Source organism: Patagioenas fasciata, chromosome 15 (assembly GCF_037038585.1).
Source record: "Patagioenas fasciata isolate bPatFas1 chromosome 15, bPatFas1.hap1, whole genome shotgun sequence".
NCBI lineage: Eukaryota > Metazoa > Chordata > Aves > Columbiformes > Columbidae > Patagioenas > Patagioenas fasciata.
In genome coordinates, this window is record NC_092534.1 from 6,859,759 (window position 1) to 6,882,084 (window position 22,326).

Below are 22,326 nucleotides of genomic sequence, written 5' to 3' on the forward strand. Positions count from 1 at the left end.
GGAAACAATTAATCACATGTGTCTGCATAGACTCAATCAGGCCTATTTGCTTTGTATCAGTGATCAACAAATACATGGAGCTACTTTAAATGAAGCTGTGTCTGAATCAATAATGGTCACCAGAGGCAGGTATAGAGACATCCGAGCTGCTCTGCAGCAGCCAGCTCAGGAACAGCACAGACCCAGGCTGAATCATTCTGGTTTCATGTCTATGTTATGTTCACCAGCATCTCTTCTAAATGCCTTGCACATCTGCAGTTTTTTCACCCTCAAGGATTCCTTTGACTCCCTCTATCCCTCTGACATCCCTTGAGGAAGCCTTTCCATTAGTGGCCAGTATTGGCCGGCAGCTCTGTGCACTCTGCCTGCCCAAACAGTGCCACTCTGCTCAGTACATCTGCTTGTCTCCACTTTAAATGTGAGGAATTACCTACAAGTTTGCAATTCACCAGAAAGTAATAGGAAGAGTCATTGTCCTCATCTCAGTAATGCATTTTGGGGAAAATATAGCAAAAAAAAATGGGTATTAAATAAACATTTGTTTCAGTAAAAGGAAGAAGCTGATAAGGTCACTTGTATCAAATTACATCAAGTCCTTTCCAGAATGTTTTCTCTTTCTAGCACAGTTCTCCAAAATGTTCAAGGCTTGTTTGACTGTTTCAAACCATCTTTTTTTCTTTGTATTCAGAAAGAATTTTAGAGAAATTCAGGGGTTCTACAAATATTAAGGAGCAGAAGATACTCTTTATTACCATTGTGCCAGATATTGCAGGAAGCCAGAATGAGAAATTTAGGAAAGACATGGAACTGAGAATTGCTCTAATTCAATAACAGGTTCACTTGCTTGGTCACTTGTGTATTTTCTATTGTAGCTGCGTAAGTACCTTATAAATACCTACCACATGTGACACAGGCACTTCAAAAGCATCATATAAACTGTAGAATAGATCTGCAGAAAAAGTTAAAGAAAAATACACATCTTAGTTCTTCCATGTCTTTATAAATAATTCCCAGCTCTGAGATGTCATTTTATTTGATTTTACAACATTCAAAACCACTGTAAAATAACTTCTGTAATAAATATTCAAAAATAACTCAGATGATATTTTACTGTTACAGCTTACAGTAATGTCTGAGTAACACCACACAAATTGTATTATAAATAGCTTCATGAGCACGAAAACATAGAAATATCACATTTTACATAACTCAATCACATGGAATTTTGGCTACAAAGGACTATTTTCTTATTCTTCTTACAGAGCTTATTTGGTATGCTTTAACTTGTAAAATGACTCAATTACACAGTCCCAATATAAGGCAACACAGAAAATATGTGAAAACCAATGTGGGAGCAAGTGAGAATTACAAAATTGTACTGGCTATTCACAGAATTTCTACAGCTTAGGCTATTCAGGATTTCCAGCCTTACTTCATTCTGATAACAAGCAAGGCTTCACAAGTAATGTCTCAGACTGAGATTCAGAAACTCTGGTTTCATGTGATCTTCGGCATTTTTTCTGCCTCAGTTCTCCATTCACAGCATGGTAGTAATAATATGTTTCCTTATATCTCCAAAGACTGTAAGCTCTGGGAAGCTCCCTGTCACTATTTTTTGTAAAGTAATTGGTACTGTGGGACTGAGATGAGAACTGAGCTCAGTAAACGTGCAATCTCTAACACAAGACACAAAGATAAAAGTGTTTTGCTATTTAACAGAGGTAGGTAGATGATGTCCTTTGTGCTACTGGAGGAAGAACAAGGGACTTGCCCAATGACACAGTGTCCCTGGGTGACACAGCTCCTGAGTCACAGTCTTGAACTGTGATATGCTGAAATCCTCCAGAAATATATGATTTAATAGAAAAGCAGTGGAGCTGTTAACACATTCAAGTCTTTACTCAAAGCCACAGCAACCGGGGGAAAATTTCTTCATTAACCTCAATGGGCACTGAAGAAAAACTTCTCTTAAACCCAGAGGAAAAAGCAATAAACTACACTGCTTGGCACCTAAGAAGAAATTCAGGCATCCTGTGTGTTCAGTTTTACTCAGCGTTTTTTAGCATAAGTTAAACATGTTCTAGCACAAAGTACGTATATAATTTCATGAAAAGGAAGCATCATCAAAATTGCTAAGTAAAAACTGAAAAATGCATCAAATATGTCTTCTGTGTTACAGAACTGAGAAAGCAGCTAGTAACGAGCTGAAAGAGGTAAGTATGTAGCCTGAGCATCTGGTAGATTGCGGCTGGCTATAGTAGTGAGTCAAAGCACTGGAAATGCAGCTGTATCTGTCTCCTGCAGTACGGTCACCATTGCACTGCACTTGAACTTCACCATCATAGTCACTACTGCCTGCCGGATAACTAATATCAAGTCATTCACAGTATCTAGGCCTTATATTCTCTCATTTTATCACAGCATCAAAGCCCATTTTTAGAAAATGACTAATTTATTTGTTTTCACCCTATTGGTAATGATTTTAGGGAAGAGAACTTGACGCTGTGTCTCTCCTTAGACATCACACACCACTGACATGGATTAGGCTTCTGGGGCTCTCTGGTTTCTCAAATCATCCCATTTTTGTGCGTTGTCACAAAGAAATAGTGTGGTTGCAGTACAGGAGAGAAGATAGCCTCCTTGGGGAGACATAAAGGGAAAGAAAGATCCTATAAATATGGAACATGGCCACCAGAGTAAAGATAAATATTCACCTCACCAGATGTCCTGGCCATGCCCTGCTTCTGGAGATTATCACTACAGTTCTCCAAATATTCTGCAGTTCTTTCTATTCTGGAACTTTATTTTCAATTTTACTTTGTGCAACAAACCCGTGTTATGTATGCAATATTAATCGAGGATATTTACATCTCACACTCTCTCCCTGGGTTCCAGTGCATAGATATCATATCCGCCTGTGTGTCCCCAAAGGCGGCGAGAAGGTCACACCACCCACCACCAGGAGGCTGCCAACGTGACCGGAATCCTAGGCACAATTTTTATGAGTCTCGGAGGAGAAACGAAGTGTGAATTAGACTGTGCATGCAAGGTAGTCTGAGGCACTTTGCTGGGACAGCAGGAAGGAAAAAAGAAAGCAAGAAATCTGCCCTGTTCTAAGCAATGAATGGAGATGTCTTGTGAGCTGCCAGATGCAATTATTCTGAAACACTAACACTGCAATGTACTTTCTTCTAAAGTCACAAGGGCTTCCTTATTGACAGCACTTGAAATGTTCTACTGATTTATCAGGATCTTTGTGGTTTACAGCTAACTGTGAGGAAAAGGGTTTACAGCAGCTGACAAGATACTCAGTCACAGCCTTGCCACTTTTATTACTCCCAGTGACCAGACGGACCAAGCAATCTACATTTCTAGGCTCTGCAGGGTTCTGTTGTTGCAATGATACCTGTTGTTCACAACGCCTGCTCACGTCGCCGTTTCAGACCCACAACTCTCGCTGCCAGGAGAAACACAGCCCCAGTGAGCACTTCTGCAACAAAGGAGATCCAGACTAGGGCCAGCGACCAGCCAAACCTGATGTCCACTTCTACCAGGAGATCTTTACTCCTCAGGAGGCAGACAGCTTCTTCAAAGGCAGCAGCTGAATATGCAATATAGACACTGATCCCAGTAAGTGTAACAAGAGCTGGGAAAGAAAAACATATAATTGGATATCTTTTAGGTCTTCTTTGGCACTCCTTCCTATCTACCCAGGACAGCCTCTCTTCACCTTTAAAGTGTAGTTGAGGCTACTTTTAGGGAAGAGTGAGAGCGAAGTAAACAGAGGGTTCTTTCTGTCCATTGAGTTTAATGTGTTCTCATTGTTAAATACTGAATCAAAATGTGTAACAGCAAGCCTCCCACAATCAAAATCTACTCATGCCTTCTACAGATATCTAATGCACGTCCCTCTCTGTTTTCAATACTCTGTTATAATGCATCCTGATTTCTCATTGCTGTCGCCACATACAGTTGTTTACCTCTATGCAAGAAAGCCCACGGAGACGGAGGTTCTTGCATTTCAGGTCAGTGACCTGAGTTCAGGCTGTTTTCTAACTCTGAGTATCATAAGTTTTAAGTGTTCAATGTAAATGTATTGGTCTTTACCATCACCTCTCACCAAGTGTTGTGGAGTCATGAGTATTTGTCACTTCCACATAATTGAGCCAAAGGCATCCTTGGAGCAGACTAAAAATAAATTAATACAGGCACTCAAACAGAATCCAGATGTTTTCAGAATGAAAGGACTGTATAGAAGCCAGCAAATTTAGGGAATGGCACATCTAGCAAGAGCACATGCTACATCCTGGGCGTGGCATCCATGTCACTCAAAAGACATATACTGACCAAAGCCATAACTGTACTGAATCAGTGGCAGGAAAGACATGATAGAAAGGTCCTGGATTAAAGGACAATAGCACAGGGTAAGTAGGTACTGCAACACTTGTAGGACAAGACAGTGTCTCTCTGATTTCTGAGGGAGGAAAATTTTGGCCTGGCTTTCCGATAAATCACAGTTTAAGTCTAGATGAGTCTGCATTTTTGCCAGAGAGACAAATTTGAGTAGAGGCAAACCAAGACAGAAGAGTATTGGGTTATCCAACAGTCAAAATCCATACTCATGAATAATCGTGCTATGACACCTGCGCCTTATTCTAAGTCCTCTGCAAGGGGGAAAAAATGACTTTATACATTTTGTCAGCAGAAATGGAAATGACTGATTTGTTGATATTTTCAACAAGGTACACTGAGTTCTGTGATACCCCATAAATGTGGTGGCATTTCAAAACAACAGGAAGCATATAGGTTGTCCTGGGATGTGGATCATATCAGTTCTGGTGTTTTCCAAAGAACTTCGGTTTCTGGAATTGCATCCAAAAATATTGATATTTTCTGAGACAGAACTGTCTAATCAATACTGAATTTCATGAACCAGAATATCCTATAAAACTATCCATGCCTGTTATATGCATCAAGCCTCAACGCAGCTGAAAGAGCTGACCGATAGCGCCTGAGCAGGAGCAGGGGCTGGTCTCACACCAAAGAACACGCTGCAGCCTGATCCCGCTGTGCTGGGGAACAGAACTAGTTGTATTTTCACAACATATTCCAGCACCCCTCTCCTAATACTGTCCTTGTGTTTCCTTTCCACCTTGGCAAATCCAAGTGTCTTCAAAAGGCACAGTACTCCACTCCTCAGCACGATAATCACCCTTTGTACTTCACGGCTTTTCATCTTTCACCTGCTATTTGGAGTAGTTTTCAAATAGCCTAGGCCTTTTTAGTGAATGCAGCTTTCTGATGTTCTAAGGAAATCGAAGCTTCGTTTGATTTTGTTTTGCTTGTCAGTTTGTTTTCCAAAAGAAAACCGTAATGGGGGATGGTTGGTCTTCGTAAGAGCATTTCAGACTGAAAAGGTCAGTCAAGACTTTGAGACAGCAGCATTTGCTTCCAGCAGTCTCTTAGCTTTCTCTTCTTAGAAACAGGACTGTATGACCAGGTGATGGGGGCCAATAATGAACCCTTTTCTGTTGAGGGAAATTTCTGTTTCAAGTTACACTGTGAAAACAGTACCGAAATCTATTTGGAGAAGAAAACAGAGATGGATTTAAACACAGTTTTACTACTTCAACAGAATGGTTTTAGTTTGAATTCATAAATGATTTTCTAAAACACAGAAGTTTTGGGCACTGTGCTGAGAAAGTATTAAATCTTTTGTGTTAATGGGCACAGCAAACCCGTGTTCAAAGTGTGATTCACTCCACAAGGATGTACGGTTGTGTGTGATTATTTGCCTTTCCTGACTCTAAGTGGCAGTTTTCTATTCCAGAATCTGACCGGGAGCTGAGCAGACACCAAGTGAATAAACACCATCATTATTCTAAAAGAAAACTCTTATTTGTTTTCCCCTGGAAGTCAAAGTGATGTTTCCCAGATACAATCTCTTATTATTTAAAAGAGCTAAGCCAGGAGTTGGATACGATACCTCCAAAAAGAAAAAGCAGTCCCGTCATCAGAAGCAGTAGGTAGGCCCTGGCAAGAATACTGATGAATCCGGTCATTCCTCCAAAAATCATCAATATCAGGCTGAGGGGCATCAGGATGACAAATGTCCCATGCATGTCTGAAGAAAAATGAAGAATGTTAATATTTTAATATTTTATTATAGTGCCATTGGATGTTCTAATAATTATTGAGTGCAGAGTCCCTGATCAGGATCAAAGCCTTATTCTGGGCTGCACAAACAAGGAGCTGGACAATCTCTTGGCTTTTTGGTTTAAGTTGGCAGGACAAAGGTATAGTATGGAGAATAAGGTAACACACAGAGCAAGCCCTTCACAGGATCACAGCCTGTGTTTCAAACAGAGACCACAAATACAAAGGATTTGTCTACATGGATATATTTAAGCAATTAAACTGTTCTCAGATACTAAGCCTAGCTGGATAACAGGTGGTGCGTTGCATATTAGGTAGCCATGACCACCTTAATAAAAAGTAGCCCTGGTTATCCAAATCACACAGATCACAGTGCATGGCAATGCTCCATTCGGTGGTGAGATCCAGCAGGTGCTTTGGTTAAACGCTTGCGTTTCTGTCACATGTGCTCGGCTGAGCTGCTCTGCAAACTGTTGACCTTTTCCTCTGTTGCAGCTGACCACCAACTAGAGGTAAACTTTCCCATCCAGCTCTGAATCTCTGTCTGTCATTGATTTCTACAGTAGCTTCCCTAAGCACATTAACCCATCCTGGTTGCTTCCTCCCATGCTAAATGTTTTACATTAGTCTTTATTGATCCCTGTAACATTTAATAGCTGCGTAAACAGAAGGTTGCTATGTAATTTTTCATATCCACTGTTTGTTCCCCCTTATGCAATCTATCCACAATGTTCAACCCAACCTTTTGTGGAACAATAACAACAACAAAATAAGTAATTCCAGCTTCCAGTATCCATTTATTTCATACCAAAGTGCAGAGTTACTAAGAAAGAAAAACTTAAAATCCACTTTCTGAAGGGCTCAGGGCATAGTGTCTCATTTAATTTCACAAAAGAACAACAATACACCATTAGCTGGTTCCCAAAGAAAAGGAGTCAGCTAAGAGATCCCAGTTTGTGTGTGATTAGATGATCAATTTTTTGAGGGGGGTGGATGTACTCCTCCTGCCCCAGCTAAGGATCCAGCTTATCCCCTTCAGTATCATTACAAAGATAAAACACAATCATGTATGTATCTCTGTTCAGTTCTAGAACCTTGGAAGGTTGGGAAGAGCCTGCATGGGATCAAGGCAGTCACTGTTGATTTGTTTACTTGATTGGAACATGGTTTCAAGACATAATTATTTGTTTTGTGTAGTACAGAACATGCTGACAAATAAAAATGTGGCAAATGACAGAGTTTTAGGAGGTGACCCTATTGTTCTTCCATTTCCATTTATTTACACTGGTATTATATTCTCATATCTAGTCCCACATATTCCCAGATCAGGATCAGTTGATGCTCAGAAGGCACAAATGCAGCGTTCTGCACTGAATGGAGCACCTTCTCTCCTTGCTTCTAAATCTGAGGATACCCCCTGGACTTTCCTTCAGCAAAACTGGCCACAGCTGCTGTTGCTGGCTAAGAAACCCAAACCTACAGCAATTCTCAGATGCTAATGGTCATATCAATCTTCATCTTATTGTGTATAAATCAAAACTGTTCGCATATCTTAGTTGAATACCAAGAGGAGAAACAGCCATGGAACTTGGGTCAAGAGTTTCATACAGTTGAAGTGGCTGTCAGGGATGTGATGTGACAGAGCAGAGACTGGGCACCCTATCTAGTTCTCGTATTCTAGGGAGGCAGGAGGCACAGGCTTGGCTTCTGCCCCATTTGTGCTTCCTGGGGGTATTAGCCCTGATTTTGACTCCCCACCATTCTGACATCCACATGTCCTCTTAGTCTTGCATATAAGAGGTGAAAAGGCCTTGGGGGGGATAAAATCTGATGCAATTAACATTTTTATGCCTTCTTCAGTGAAAATGTAAGTTTTAGGGATAACTCAGCTGAAACCCAAAATCCCACTGTGACAGAGCCTGACTTTTCCTACGCACAGCTGGGATCACATCTCTCATTAATCGCCTGCAGCTTTTTAAAGATCAAATATTTAATGGAATGTATATGGCTAAACAGCACTTCTATGACCTCTAGTGTTTTAGTGAAATACTTATTACCCATTTGTCCTCCTATGAACTCTGCAACTGCCTGGGAAACTTATTCTAAAATGTTGCCATGGAAACCACTCAGGAATCTGAATTCACGCTGTCTGGCATATGATATTATGCCATTATATTCCTGATTAGAGGGACAGAATTAGTTTATAGATGGACATGCCTTAAAATATCTTTACTGTGTTTCTGTCTTCCATAATAATCAGTGAAAGAAGTCAAAACATAAAATTTGCAGTCATTTTAGTGGTTTTAGGTTGTGTTGAAAAACATATTTATTCATTATGTACTGTACATATAACTGTCTTCATTTTGATGAAAGTAATTCGAAAAAAAACCAAACCAACAACCTAAGCATCTTGCACAAGAGGTGTGTGCATTTCCCTGTAAAACAGAATTCAGTTTCCCACATCTGCTTCTCAACGCCAGAGTTCTCTGCAGTCCAACCCGAAAGACTCAATAGTTTAAGCTTGAAAATACTGAAACAAACTGATGAACATTTTTAAAAACTCTTTCTTTTTTTCCTAGCAAAAAATACTTCAATTGCTTGGTGTGAGTTAATGAAGTTTTACATTAGCTAGCCAAAGCTGTTTTACTAGAGGTCTGACCAAACATCTGTAAGAATGACGCCAGCAGTGCGCCCGGCTCTGTGAATTTGGCAGACATTTCTAATTTACCACCCAACACAGTTGTTGCTGAGTTGTTTGTAGGAGAAATCCATGGAATAACCTAGAAAAACTGAATGGCGTCAAAAGTACCAGCTGCAGACCTGGCAGTTTTGTTAATCATCTCCTGCTAACACGCTGGAGCTTCGCTGTTTCAAACTAACTCTGACTTTGTTTGCACAGCTTGTAACAGCGAATAGTCACTAGAAATCTGCTATAGTCACCTCATCAGAAATACTCCAAATGGCAGCAGCTCAGAAGAGCTTAATTAAGGACCTGTTTATCTCCCCCAGCAACAACTAAATAGCCAGTTAGGAAGACCAAAGCTTGTAGCTGAAACAGAATGCTGGCAGCAGCTAAAAGCTGCTGGGAAGACTTGGCAGAGGCAAGAGAAAGCCTGACCTGCTCGCAAGGAAGGAGGGGAAGAAACAACTTAGACCAACAACGAGCAACAGGGAAGACCTGCTATGTGTGGCTAAATGTGAGACTGAAACCCCAGGGACACGAAGACCTGGATTCTCCCCTGTTCAGCAGAGAAAAAATAATGGTGGAGGATCGCTCAGAGGGTGCACATCCTGGCTTTGTGCTCTTCTCATGCAACAAGTGCCTGAGCTAAACTGAAAGACAAACTGCAGAGACTTGATACAAATGGGCACTGATGAACACCTTCAATACCAGGAATGGGTAAAAGGATAAATGTTAAGTGACACACTGTGGTTCACATTCTATTGCTACGATACCAATGAATTTGAAAATGAGAACATTCATCAGAAGTTGTTCATTAGGTCTCAGCTGCAGCGATGCTAAAGTTATTTCAGATTTCTGCATAGATTTATTGCAATATCTGCTCTAAGTACCGAAGTACATGTTCACTGGAACCTCTTTGGAGGACACTGCACTGTTGTCCAGAAACAAAGCAGATCTGTTTAGGTATACAACTACCATAATAAAGTTAGAATGTATAGGTACATCATTTGGGGCTTATTTCCCTCGGCCTCTGAACCGGCTCTTGCCTGGTATTCCAGTTCTAGCTGTTTCTTTCTGGTAATTTAAATCATAAAGGAAAAACTGTGAAGAACTGTAAATCCCCAGGAAAACTGCAATGGCAGCCAAAGAATAAGACATTCTGGGATTAGGAGCAGGAGTATAAACATGCAATTCAGTAAAAATTAAGCAGGCCCATAAAGAGCAGGGAGAAGTGTGAAAAAGCAGCTGGTTAGTGACTGTTACAGGGTCCACATGCTGTGAGGAAATCCCATCTAGCTGAACTGTACTATTAAACTAATTTTGTTGAGGAAGAGACCAAGGCAGCTGTCACATTAAACCGAGGTACCAGTAACTGCTCCTACTGCAAAGATGGTTTCCCTGCAGCAAGCACTGACTTCCCTGCAGGAACCACTAACTTTTCCGCACCTCATGGTTCCTGCTGCAGTGCTGTCTGAAAAAGAAAAACAGAAATACTCTGGGGAGAATAACCCCAGCAGTTGTGCGTGGGCAGCTGCACACTCCACTCTTGGTTTTATAACAAGCTTCATTCTCTAATGAAGGGTTTGTCTCCTGGCAGTGACCTGCACTCCTGTTCCCACTTAGACCCAGCTCTTTGCACTCACGTACAGACTTTGTTCCACCTTTTCGGAACTTGTGTGTAGTTAGGACATGCCAGGAGGAGCATGTGAGCTCTGAAGAACAGTGGATGGGATTACTGATGTTAGTTAAGTGTCTGCACTAGGAGACAGCTCTTCCAAATCTTTTTAGGAATAATGGGCAAGAAACACACTTGATGTTGCCAGAGGTCCTGAAACTGAGTCTGCCAATCAAACAGTGAGAAATATGGGTGTACAGCTACACAGAATGAGATTAATTCCATGTGAATGTGCCTCACACAGACACCGGCACACAGGGAAAAAAATGCAAACTGTGCAATTAGCCTGTGTGCCCCATGCAGCAACACATAAAGACATTACTAATGACACTAGTATCCATCATCCCAGAATTGTCCTCTAAAACTCCAGTTAAATTGTGTTGTAGATGAAGGTTTGCCCTGCTCTGCCTAAACACGATTCAGTGAACACAGTCAGAAAATACTTAAGAAAGAAGTGTAAGGCTGCAGTAGGAGGTAGTATCTCAGAACTTAACAAACCTAGCGTGTCACTTAGATACATCTATATTCCTAGAAGTCAAGAAGAACTGACATGGCATCTCCTATGTTCAGCTGCTATTGCTGTGGGTCTGTAGCCTCACCACACTGGAACAGCAATGAAGCATTGAAGCTCAACATCTAAAATATCAAAAATTTCACTCTGTAGGGCATCCTAATCAAACCTAGTAGGTTCTTTCAATAAAAGTATCTTTGGTTTCTTATCCCATATATTTTAGGCAGACTACATCTGCTTGTAATAAAATCTGCAAGTGTCTTCGCACATCTAACTCTTTGTCCAGGAGCCTAAATATAGTACTTGATATGACAGCAAGAGATAAAAAATTTCCCCGAGGCTCTAAAGAGTCTGTACACATAGGTGTGAATCCAATTTTTACTCATATTCATTAATTTTTACACTTCATGACTATGAAAGAGCTGTCCTTTGTTTACAAGACAGTATCAATTTTACAACAAAAAGAGGTCTGTATAGTGTGTGCTTTTGTTTTTGCAGAATTCAGCTTTCATTGAAGAGCTGTATTCTAAAATCTCCTCACCTGAGAAAAACTACAGCTGTATGTTTCGCAAATGTGAATACAACTTTTGAAATGCTAATAGTTTTGTCCTAAAACTTTGGACTATCCCTAACACAATGGTTGAGGTGCCCACACTTAAAACATGGTCAGTCTGGTTAGGTTCAATTAACTTCGAACTCTTAAAGGATTAAGTGATCCAGCAGACATCGTTTTAACCTATCCTCCCAGCTTTCAACAATACCAGCTAAGGCCTCTGTCTTAAGCAAGGAAGATTAAAGAAATGGCACTTTTCGATTTGAAAGCACAGAAACAACCCGTGCTGTAGTCTCAAACCTGTCGATATGTTTGTACACCTGTTTCAGCGACCCACTGGGACCTTATTCCTTAACTTCCCATTTAGTGGTGCAACATGGCTACGTTAGCATCAATACCTCAGGCTCACTTTGCCATGTTTGCTGCACTTTTAGCCATATCATGAAATGCTGCACCAAGGGACCAAAGACACTCTAAGTCTCCCTGAAGGATCGCTCAGGGAAATGGCTGGTTTTGAGGGAAAGGGTACCATTTTAAGACATTCTTGCCTTTTATTTTTATCAATTCCCGAGCCATTTCAAGCAGATATACCTTGCTCCCATGGAAGAAATTAGCTGAACTTGACATCAACTAGGTGGTGATGTCAACAGTAGTCCCATTTAAAGACCACACGCACCAACAGACATTGTACAGAAGCAGAGTCAAAACACTGTCTCAAAGAGCTCCCCCTCTGAATCAGAAACGAGAGCGTGCAAATGGCAAAGGAGGGAGGGAAGGGTGAATGAGGTATAGAAATAACATAAAAGTTACTCACATAAAAGCTGCCTGTGTGAATCAGTGATGTTTGCATTCTCCTGCCAGAAGGGGTTTATCAAAGGGTAACATTTGCTCCTCACTGATAGAGAAGGGAAAAAACAATGAGAAAATTTAAGCTATAATGTGTTATTGGGATAGATCTTTTTTTTTTTTTTTTTAACATACATATAATTCATAAGAGTATTATCTGCTTTAAAAACAGTCATTTCTAGGCAGGGAAGGAGAGGATTGTCAGTACTCAGGACTGGCCAGTTTTTGCTCCTATGCAGTCCGACCACTGAAGTCAGGAGGGAAACATCTGCTCTTTGCAGCAGGGCTCAGAGTACAGCACAGGGGGCAATTCCTTCAGCCAGCCCCTTCTCCCCTGCCCCACTGCAAGTAACAGCCTCCCTCACCTGTGCTGCACGTTACTTACAACTTGTTTTTAATGGTGGAATCAAGACCAAAGGTAACAGACCTGGCATACAAATTAAACTAAATGGGGAGAATCCCGTATTATCCACATAGGGTTTGTGGGTCTTTCATTAAAATCCATAACAGTGAAACACCAAGTGAGATCGAACGCAGTGCAATTTCTTGGTAAACCTGGTGAGTCTTTAGTCACTTACCTTTAGTTAGCATGGGATTAAGTTAATTTTATTTGTATTTATATTATGTATAGATATACATTTCAGAGTAATCATATGTTTATTTATATTAATATTACTTGTTTATGTATATAAGCTATATATTGTTTAATGTTATTTATATTGTTATTTATCATTTTAATGGCTTGAACCCAAAACATTTTCTCCTTAATTCCCCCGGAGACAATTAAAAGACATCTGTTTCCTTCCAGGTGGTTAATGTTTATTAAATTAGTTTAAATTAAAAGTTGACATATAGTTGGCTTACAGTGGCAGAACACGATTCCTTCAACAAGTAACACACGAGAGATTTGACCAAGAGCTGCCGACGGGTGCGGAGCACCCCAAGGGGCGGGGGAGAGCAGCAGGTGCCGCAGCCGCCGGGGCTGCCCCGCAGCCGGGCCCCCCAGCCCGCTCCCTTCCCCCGGCCACTCACCGCGGCAGGTCCGCCACAGCCCCGAGTGCGAGCTCAGCGCGTCCGTGCCGTTCCGCGACGTCTCCAGCTTGGAGGCATCGATGATGTACCAGAAGTCGGTCGCGATGGCCACCACGAGGAAGACGAAGCTGGAAACTCCCACCAGGGCCAGCAGGAGCGACAGGAGACCCAGGCTCGCCCTCATCTCGCCGGCGCCCCGCCCGAACCCGCCACCGCCCGCGCCCGCCGGCGAGAAGCCCCGGCCCACCGCAGCCCGGCTGCCCCCGCTCCGCCCTGTCAGACAGCGCGGGCAGCTTCGCAACTCCGCGATGGTCCCACCTCAGGGCACAAGCCTCCTTGTTGCAAACCCCGCTGTGATGCGGACGGGAGGGAGCGGTGACAGTGCTGGTGTTCTTACAGCCTTGCTGTTGCTGTCTGTATTCACCAGAGATTTCCCCTTGTTCTTTGCCTTCCAGATGCTGATCTCAAAAGGACGGATTTAACCTAATTTGTGTGAGTGAAGGCAGCAGCGTGGTGGTTGCTGGATGATGCACTGACGTGTGTGCCCTGCCGGGGACCGTCCTCCTGTCCCAGCGCCAGTGACAGCAGGAGCACACGAGCAGCGCACCCCCTGCCAAAAACTTCGGAACCATACGCAGTTCTATAGTTTCCAAGGACACGCATGTTCATGTGTGAGCCCCCACACCACACTTTACCTCCCCTCCTGATTTTCAGCCCAGTGATACTTGTTGGGTAACAAGGTAAGTTGCAGTATCACAACCTTATTTTTAAATCTGCAGAGCATTTACTGTGGGGTTTTACTACGTCACTTCACTGGCATATCGACAAAGTGCAGGGTCAATAGGGCATCTTGTTTACTTATTCAAAATTGTCTTCAGGCCTTCCAGGGAATTGCTAAGTAACTACTAGTCATTTAAAAAAAAAAAATCTCATTTATTTTCTAGCATGGACACAGGGTAGAATGTGTGACATCATTACCCATCCATGGCAACAACCTATTGTAAACCAGTAGGGTCTCAGCGGTAGGGTCAGTTAAAAGGAAAATACTCCTTGAGAGAGAGTGTTTATTTAAACACAGTAATCATCAGCACTGCAGACCACATGTTGCTTTGCAAAAGTACTGAAAGGTGTGTATTGCTGGGATTATAACAGTCTTTCCATTCCGGAATACACTGTTGAGCAGCTAGAGCATTATTATGAGCTTTTGCCACCTCTCTCCAAGTTCTATTTGTGATATGCGAAAGTGCCTGTGTAGTTCTACAAACTAAGCAGCTGTTACCTTGTTGTATTAATAATTGTGATGGTCGGGTGATAGAAGCCATACAAGGTTTACGAAGCAACGTGAAATGTTTTGTTGAACTCACTGATGCAGTTAAGAAAAAACCAGCGAGCTTTAGGGCACATGAGCCTTAACTGGGACCATAGGCTTCTCTGCTTTTTCCAACTATATTTGCAGAGTTACTTTAAAGTTTCACTTAACCTCACGAACACCATGTATTAAGCAGATGTTTTATCATCTCTCTTCTCGTAAATCTTGAACCAGAGGCATTCATAGATCTAAACCATCACACCACTGCAATGACCAGCCATTCTCATCTACCAGTTAAAACCAAGGGAAAGCAAAGGGCGTAAAACTGCGGGAACATTTAACCCAGTTGGGTCCAAGCTATTAAGCAGGTATCATACAAAATGCTTACCACCAACGATCTGTGTCCTGGAGAGTTCCTGTCCTAATGTAGGGGCCCACAAAGTTCTGGACGTGTGCTTATTTTTAGAAACATTATTAAATAAGTTGGTTTAGCCATCAAGGTATGTGGAGGTCCTTGTAGAATCTGTCTAGATTAATTTAACAGTAAACAGAATTTAGAGCCTGCTAGTCCCTGGTCCTTTTATAACCGGACTGTGATGACAGAAAAATTATGTCAAGAATAAATCAACTCCACATGGAGGTTTAATGTCCCCATAAGCATAATCTATTTAGGCATTCATTCTCATACTGAGGAAAAAATAATTCCTACAAAGTTAGAAAACTAAAAAAGTAGAGTTCATCAAAACATCTTAATGCATTCATTAGAAAAGTTTCATAATTAAAGGAAAAGCCAGTAGTACAGATTAGCTTTTCCAGAGATTTAATTTCCTATTTACTGAGGTCTCTAAAAAGAACAAAAGACTCCAAAAGTTAAACCACGATTTAAAGCATAAAAGCTTTAAAATGTTAATCTAGATATATCTTTGTGAAGAATGGGAAATTCACTTGGCACAGACAGACTAGGTGTTGATTAAATCTGCTGCCCAGAATATCAGATAATTCACAAAATGCTTCTAAAGTTGCAGTCAATTATTAGTCCACAGAGTGGGACGCAGCACAATTAGCAGTCTTCCCTCTTGAGCAGAGCTTCCCGGGACTCTTAGCGGGCAAATGCATCTGCAGTACAGCTCCTTCTGCAGCAAAGGCCTCAGCCCCGTTATCTTTAGTGATTGAGAGCTAAGTCCAGATGAAATGCTTGAGGTAAAGTTGCTGTGCAAGTATCACACTAATTGTGCTAATGCTGGAAAGGAGGGAGTGAAAGCCAGAGAAAGTGATTTGGCACTTTGTGGTCAGTCATTCAAAAGGGTTTGCTGAATATCAGCGCCCAGAGTGGGAAACATCGTGTCATTAATCCTATTACAAACACGCTATCGGCAAAACGTCCACATTTGCTCTGGACTCAGCTTCTGTCTTGATTTAGAAAAGCAATTCCTCCCATACGTAGGTTCAGTGTTTGTCTTTTCAAACTATGTAAACTATCCACACGAGTTCAGTAAGCACATATACTTTATACAATGTTCATCAAAACCTTTCTTTTTATAAAAGACTCTTATTGCAAGATAAAGTCCTCAGTTTCCACCAATGTTTATTTTATTTAATTTCCCTGCTGTGTTTGCATTTGTGAAAGAGGTGATTGCGTTACTATAAGTAACTTACATGTAAACTGAGGAAAGGAGGGGTTCCCACAATGTTTACTCAGAAAGAATGGGCACCAATGACTGTAATTAATCGCTGCCACAGAAACAAGTACTATCAACACACCTGATGTCATTCACAGTCTTCTCCTGGGAAATATCTCATTTTTTCTCCTTTTCTTCATTGACTGAAGAATTAAACAGAAAACCAGCTTATCATTCAGCATTCCAGTAAAGCTAATTGGATTCTGAAATTTGTTGTCACTTTAAGCTATTAAAAAGTTACCACAATTACTTCCCCTGTGGCTCAAAAAAGAAAAGCAGAAAGTCATTGTGCAATATTACAATTTTCACATTTGCTGCCCTTTGAAATTAGCAGCTTTTGGCTGGTTGATCTGAGGACGGACCATTCCTTCTCAGATTTAATTTTTTCATCACGCAGTTCATGTCCATTTTCTGAACAGCTACAACCTGCAGTGAATTTAAAGGATGACTGACCGGTCACAATTTATCTCTGATGAGAGAATACAGGGCATATATCACAATGTCCTGGCTCTTGCTCCATATTACCTGATCCACCAAAGAAACTCATGGAGTGTAGATATGTCATATAGAATTGAAAGCGGAATTACAGGAGGGACATGCCTGAAGTACCCAGCACAGCCAACTTTTTTTTTTTGTTTATGTCTTGTTGTAAATTGTTTTGATGGAGAACTACTTGTTGAGGTTATAGTAGGAGGGATACCTCCTTTTGAGCCAACTGAAGAGATTATATTCCTTACTGCAACAAATTCTAGCAATTTTATTCCAGCAAATTACAGCAACAAAAAATCTGTAGTAGGATCTATCATTTTGCTCATAATTTACATGATACTATGGTTTATAATAGGTTACTACTGCTGCTGCAAACAATATAGGATTGTGTTTTGCTGCAAAAAAGGAAAAACACACCAGTGAGTCCTGTAAACTCCATAGTGAAACAGCTAAGAACATCACCTACCAGCTTATGGTGTGCCCCATGGGGTCTCAGGCAGTTGATCAGACTATGCGTACCAAAACTTAGTATTTTGTTGTCTTTAGAGGGTTTGGCTTTCAAACAAGCTATAAGCAATATATAACGAAGGTTCAAGATATGCTGAATAAGCTCCCTTGGCATTCTTTCTTCATGTATTTGTGTGTTTCTGTATTTTGTCACCCAGGCTTCCTCCTTTGGACTGGGGTGAACTGTAAGTCCCAGGTATCGCTATTTTCACAGTGTCAGAATACTGCAAAACTGGTCTGAAGAAAGATCCAGTTAATCCAGTGCTCTGAATGTACAAAGTGTTAGTTCAAGGATGTGAAAGAAAAGCTCCTGGTTTAGGCACTCTACTTCTAATCCTACCTAATGACATCTGAAAATGACCTAGTTGTTGTATTGAATGTAAGATTTCCTAACATTTTCTTCTGGCCTTCATCGCCATCACTGTAAAACACCCAAAGATCAAGGCAGTTCTGATATGTCACTTTTATCAGTAATAAGGCCTTTAAGTCAGCCACTTGGCAATCCCCAGTGATAATGGCACTGTGTTTCACCATAGGGCATCCCAGCTCAAATATTTTATTTAAATATACCCCCCCTAAAAGTAGCATTAGCCTCACATCCCTCAGATACACAAGAAAGATGCCATACAAAAAAAAAAGAAGCAAGTGTTGAAAGTAAAAAGGAACAGCTGGTCTCATTTCTCTTCTCTCGCAAGTTGTGTGCTCTGGAAGTTGATTTATGGAGCACTGGTTTGAATTCTGACATGGCTACATACAAAGAACTGAATAAAACTGAGAAGCATAATCTGATTTACTGGAAATTGCTGTAGGAAACACAAAGTGAAAAAAGGAAGTTTGTGTTATTAAATCTTAGTCAAGCAAGTATTTATGTAGTGTGTCAAGCAGAAGAAGACGTATAGCTGATCAGAGGGTACTGAGCAGGTAGAACAGAGGCTGATAAGCTCAAACGCTGAAAGTGACAGGCCTGACAAGGAGAAATACTGTTCAGGAAGACTAAGGAAAAGAGGGCACAGCACAAAGGCAGTGCAGGAAAAATGGCGAGGAACCAATCCACCCAGAACAGAAAGATTTTCCACTGTTGAAGAAGCATGTGGAAAAAAAAGAGCTCAAAAAAATTGCCTCTTGTGTCTCAGCACCCTGACTTGCAGGATGCGTTAACTTTGGTCTCTAAGACATATCAAGAAAAAGAAAAAGGAGCAAGGCGGCTTTCAAAATAAAGAAAACATGTTAAAATATGGGACTTATTTTCCACTGAGACTTTCCCAGGGTGGGCCTTCTCACTTTGCCTTGCCATGCTGTCTCGAAGTGGTCTCCTGCATTGCAACAGCTTTTCCTAGGTCCTCAGCCATATCTCCCCATCAGCTCTGACACCCAGCCAGCCTCTGTTCTCCATCCATACCCAGACAGGGTCTGTCTTTCCGTTGCGGTTTGTCCAGCCCGTGTAATTCCCAGCTGAGCACGTCTGTTTCGTCTCTGAAAGGCTGTGGTCTCTTGCTTCTTTCACAGGATCTAGTGGTGCAGATGTGGTGGGGGAAAAAAAGAGACAGATAATGTCACAACACAGAAACGTCCCTTCTTGGGTGCTACCCAGACACTATTTATCCAGGTATTTTTGTTAAGAAAATAAAGCCCCAAGCGCTCAGTCTATGGATGAGAATTCTAGGAGTCTTAGAGCATACCCTGGTCTGAATCCTCAAACGGTGAACAAAGGTGATATTAACAGCCTGCCTCTAAAACAGATTGGAGAAGAGATTAATGAGGTGGATGTGATGCAAAAAAAAGTTCATCGTATCAAGGTCAATGGTGATGCTAAAGTGCTTGGTTTAATAAAAGTGTCCCGTTTCCATTGCAGTTATGATTTGTTACAGAGCAAGTGAAATACTGCCCACCTGAGGCAGATGATGAAGGTGACCTCGTGTGTATGATGCTGCTTCAAGGGGATTACGGGACACTCTTACAGCCTTAACACCAGTAGACAAGAAGGTGGATGGCATTAAGCGACAGGAACAGCAGCATTTTTTGGCTAGCCCAGCTGGCTCAAAAGAGGGTGTCTGCCGTGGCGTGTGCTGGGAAATGCACTGGATGCAATGCGAGGGGGTGAGCAGGGCAGGATGGCTGAGAGGAGCAAGTCTAATGAGAATCTAAATTGAGATTAAATGATCCCTGATGATGATGTGAACAGCTTGCAATAAACTGCTGCATTATCTAATTATTACTCTGTCTTCAATAGGCCCTGTTTATCTCTAGCATAGACTTCTTGGGACTCAGTCAATGGATGAAATTGGCCCAATTGATCATTTAAAACACGCAGTTTAACCTCTGTAGAGCTGTCTGGTTTGTGAGGTAAAGTCTTTACCTTCCTCTTTTTCATACACCGCAGGTCTAAGGCTGAGAAATGCCTGAGGCTGATTCACTGCCTTGTTAGGCTGACATGCTTGAAAAAACAATGAAAAGTAGTGCTGAGCAGAATGGATGGATGGCACTTGGTTTTACTTTCTGGAGCACTGATCAATGTTAAAGTCTTTGCTAAAATTTTAAGAAAGCATTTAGTATAGAGTGCATAATTATAAAATACTTTTCTGCAGTTCTTTGCTGTAATCTAGTTTTGAGATACTGATTTAAAAGACGATTCATGATCCCTGATTGCTGCTGAAGAATCAGCGTGGCTTTTGTATTTTGTGCATTTGATGTGCTTGGGATTGAAACAGAGCTTTGCATTTACATTAATTTTGCTTCTTTTCCCCCCAACTGAAGATTTTGTGTTTGCAATCATAGTCACTTGATTGACATTGTTCTAAGAATCACCTGAGACATTACATACATGCCTCTCTCAGTAAACATTCTGTGCAAATCAGCTTGTGTTGGGCGTGAGAAGTCATGATGGGCTGATGTCAAAGGCATGCAAATTATTGTTCTGAATAAGCTCATGGAGAAAAATGCTGTAGTCGAAGAGTGTCAATGTATCTGATAAACCACCACAAAATAGTTAATGAAAAAAGAAATCACTGTGGATTTTAGCTTTGTGCTGCTAATTTTAGTGCTTAGTAATTCAGTTTTCTTGCTGGTGAGGCAGTATGATTCTTAGTTTCCCCTGGGAAGGAGCAACGGATACTCAGGAAGTGAGAGAGACAAAAAGGCTGACAGCTGCAGTTGCCCTTTTTATTTTTCAGTTAATCCTCTCATGCACTTTTCAACTTCAAGCAGTTATTTAGGAATTTTCAACCTGGTGACCAACACTGAGGTGCCATACATGCTTAGAGAGCAGAGCAAAATTCTTCACTGTTTTATCATCTAAACCAACAGTCCTTCTATTTGCTGTGTGACCTGACATTTCTCCATCCTGCCTGATGGCTCAAGGAACTTGTCTCAAATACTTTGGATACCAGTAAACAAGATGAAGTGAAAACTAGTTCAGCATATGCCCTTTCAACAGCCCCAGTACAGTAGGTTGAAATTATGAGGGTTGATACATTTATTCTTCCTGTCAGCCTTCAGGGTGTTTTTTTTGTTTTGTTTTGTTTTTACAAAATGTGCTTCTGTCTGATAGACATTTAATGAAAGAGACAGTACAATACATACTGGAAAGGCATAGTGAGCTGTCAGGGGTATACTACTGCACAGTTAAAGACCAAATATGTGGTGGTGTATTAATTCATCTGGTTATTCCTGTTTTCTTACAATCAGCTCTGTTCTCTTACCTGTTCCTAAGGAATTAGATTTTCCCTGTGATCCATATTTTTCAGGGATGTCTGTATCGTTTTCTTCCCCTCTGAGACTCCTGCAGCAGTGCTGGAATTTTAGAAGGCACACTGTAAGGAATTGTCCTAGCAATATCCTTTGGGCCTTAAAAGGATTGGGCAAAAATCATATGGGAAGAAGTCTTTTAAGTCCCCTAATTCATGGTGTGACATGACTGTGGGATACTCTTGGGTTGCTTGCTTTGAGTGAATTCCTAGCTCATATGGCTGTAAGGAAGACAGGGAATGTAACTGAGGTGCATACTAAAGTCTTTAAAAAAGAGGCAGATCTCAGGAATTTGCTGCCAAAGCCGTCTTGTGTATCATATGGAAACCACATCTCCAGAGCTAGATTGTGCCTAAACATGTCATGAAGTTATCACCCCAATTATGACGTCTGCAGCCACACGGGCTCCTGTAAGACCTAACTGCATTTTTCATAAAAGAAATGGTAGCAGCTCCATTTTTTATATAATATACCCTTGTGTATAAAGATGCCATGTAGTGTGGTGAAACACTTCACTTTTTAGCTACTCCTTCAGTAATACTCAGTCTGCATACCAGTAAGTGTCTCTTGTTGCAAACTGGTAAGATTTTGTGACAAATACAATCTGCTTTGTCTGCATGTTGTTAGCACTTTATAGCAGTGGGGAATATGCCAGCAGAGGGACTGCAGTAATGATTTATGTGGCAGCTTTTCACCACAGGAAGTAAAATAATATTCTGCTCTTTCACGGGAGCCAGATAAAGGAAAACAAATCTCCAAAGCATTTTTGTCAGATGTTCACCCAATAGAATTCCCCACAGAAACTCCAATACGAGATCTGAATGACTCACTGTGTTTTCCATTTCATTACCGCTCAACATTCCAGAGTGTGAAAATAGGGAAAGATTAGTTCATTCTTTTAATAATTCTTAGGTTTTACAGAAAGATGCAGATGATGAGAAACAGATATCTAGAAATAAATACAGACTATGCATTACATTCCAAGGTTTTTTACCAGCACTAATTCTTTATTTTTTCCTCCCCCACAAGCATCCACTCAAGAAAAATATAAACGTCATCTGTAGCACTTGATGTTAGTTTCATGCAAAAAGTAATTAATATGTAAATGCCGCTTTTGAACCGGATCCTCCTGCTGAAAGATA

At 41.1% G+C, this 22,326-nt stretch overlaps 1 protein-coding gene across 1 annotated transcript; it reads right to left on the minus strand.

Annotated features, from left to right (window-relative positions):
- Nucleotides 1–3,413: 3,413 nt before the first annotated feature.
- TMEM114 (transmembrane protein 114) lies at nucleotides 3,414–13,640 on the minus strand. The gene is made up of 4 exons (XM_065851044.2): nucleotides 13,457–13,640; nucleotides 12,393–12,473; nucleotides 5,987–6,124; nucleotides 3,414–3,646 (listed from the first exon to the last, which is right to left on the minus strand). The coding sequence occupies exons 1-4, from the start codon at nucleotides 13,638–13,640 to the stop codon at nucleotides 3,414–3,416; spliced, it is 636 nt and encodes a 211-aa protein (XP_065707116.2).
- Nucleotides 13,641–22,326: the final 8,686 nt, after the last annotated feature.

What these genes read in the sequence shown, in the direction of transcription:
- TMEM114 (XM_065851044.2), bottom strand. Translation starts at nt 13,640, where the DNA reads ATGAGGGCGAGCCTGGGTCTCCTGTCGCTCCTGCTGGCCCTGGTGGGA. An exon ending in GCTGTGGCGGACCTGCCGCG is followed by an intron (nt 12,474 to 13,456) that starts GTGAGTGGCCGG and finishes CTTCTCTATCAG; the next exon opens with TGAGGAGCAAATGTTACCCT. An exon ending in TTCACACAGGCAGCTTTTAT is followed by an intron (nt 6,125 to 12,392) that starts GTGAGTAACTTT and finishes ATTTTTCTTCAG; the next exon opens with ACATGCATGGGACATTTGTC.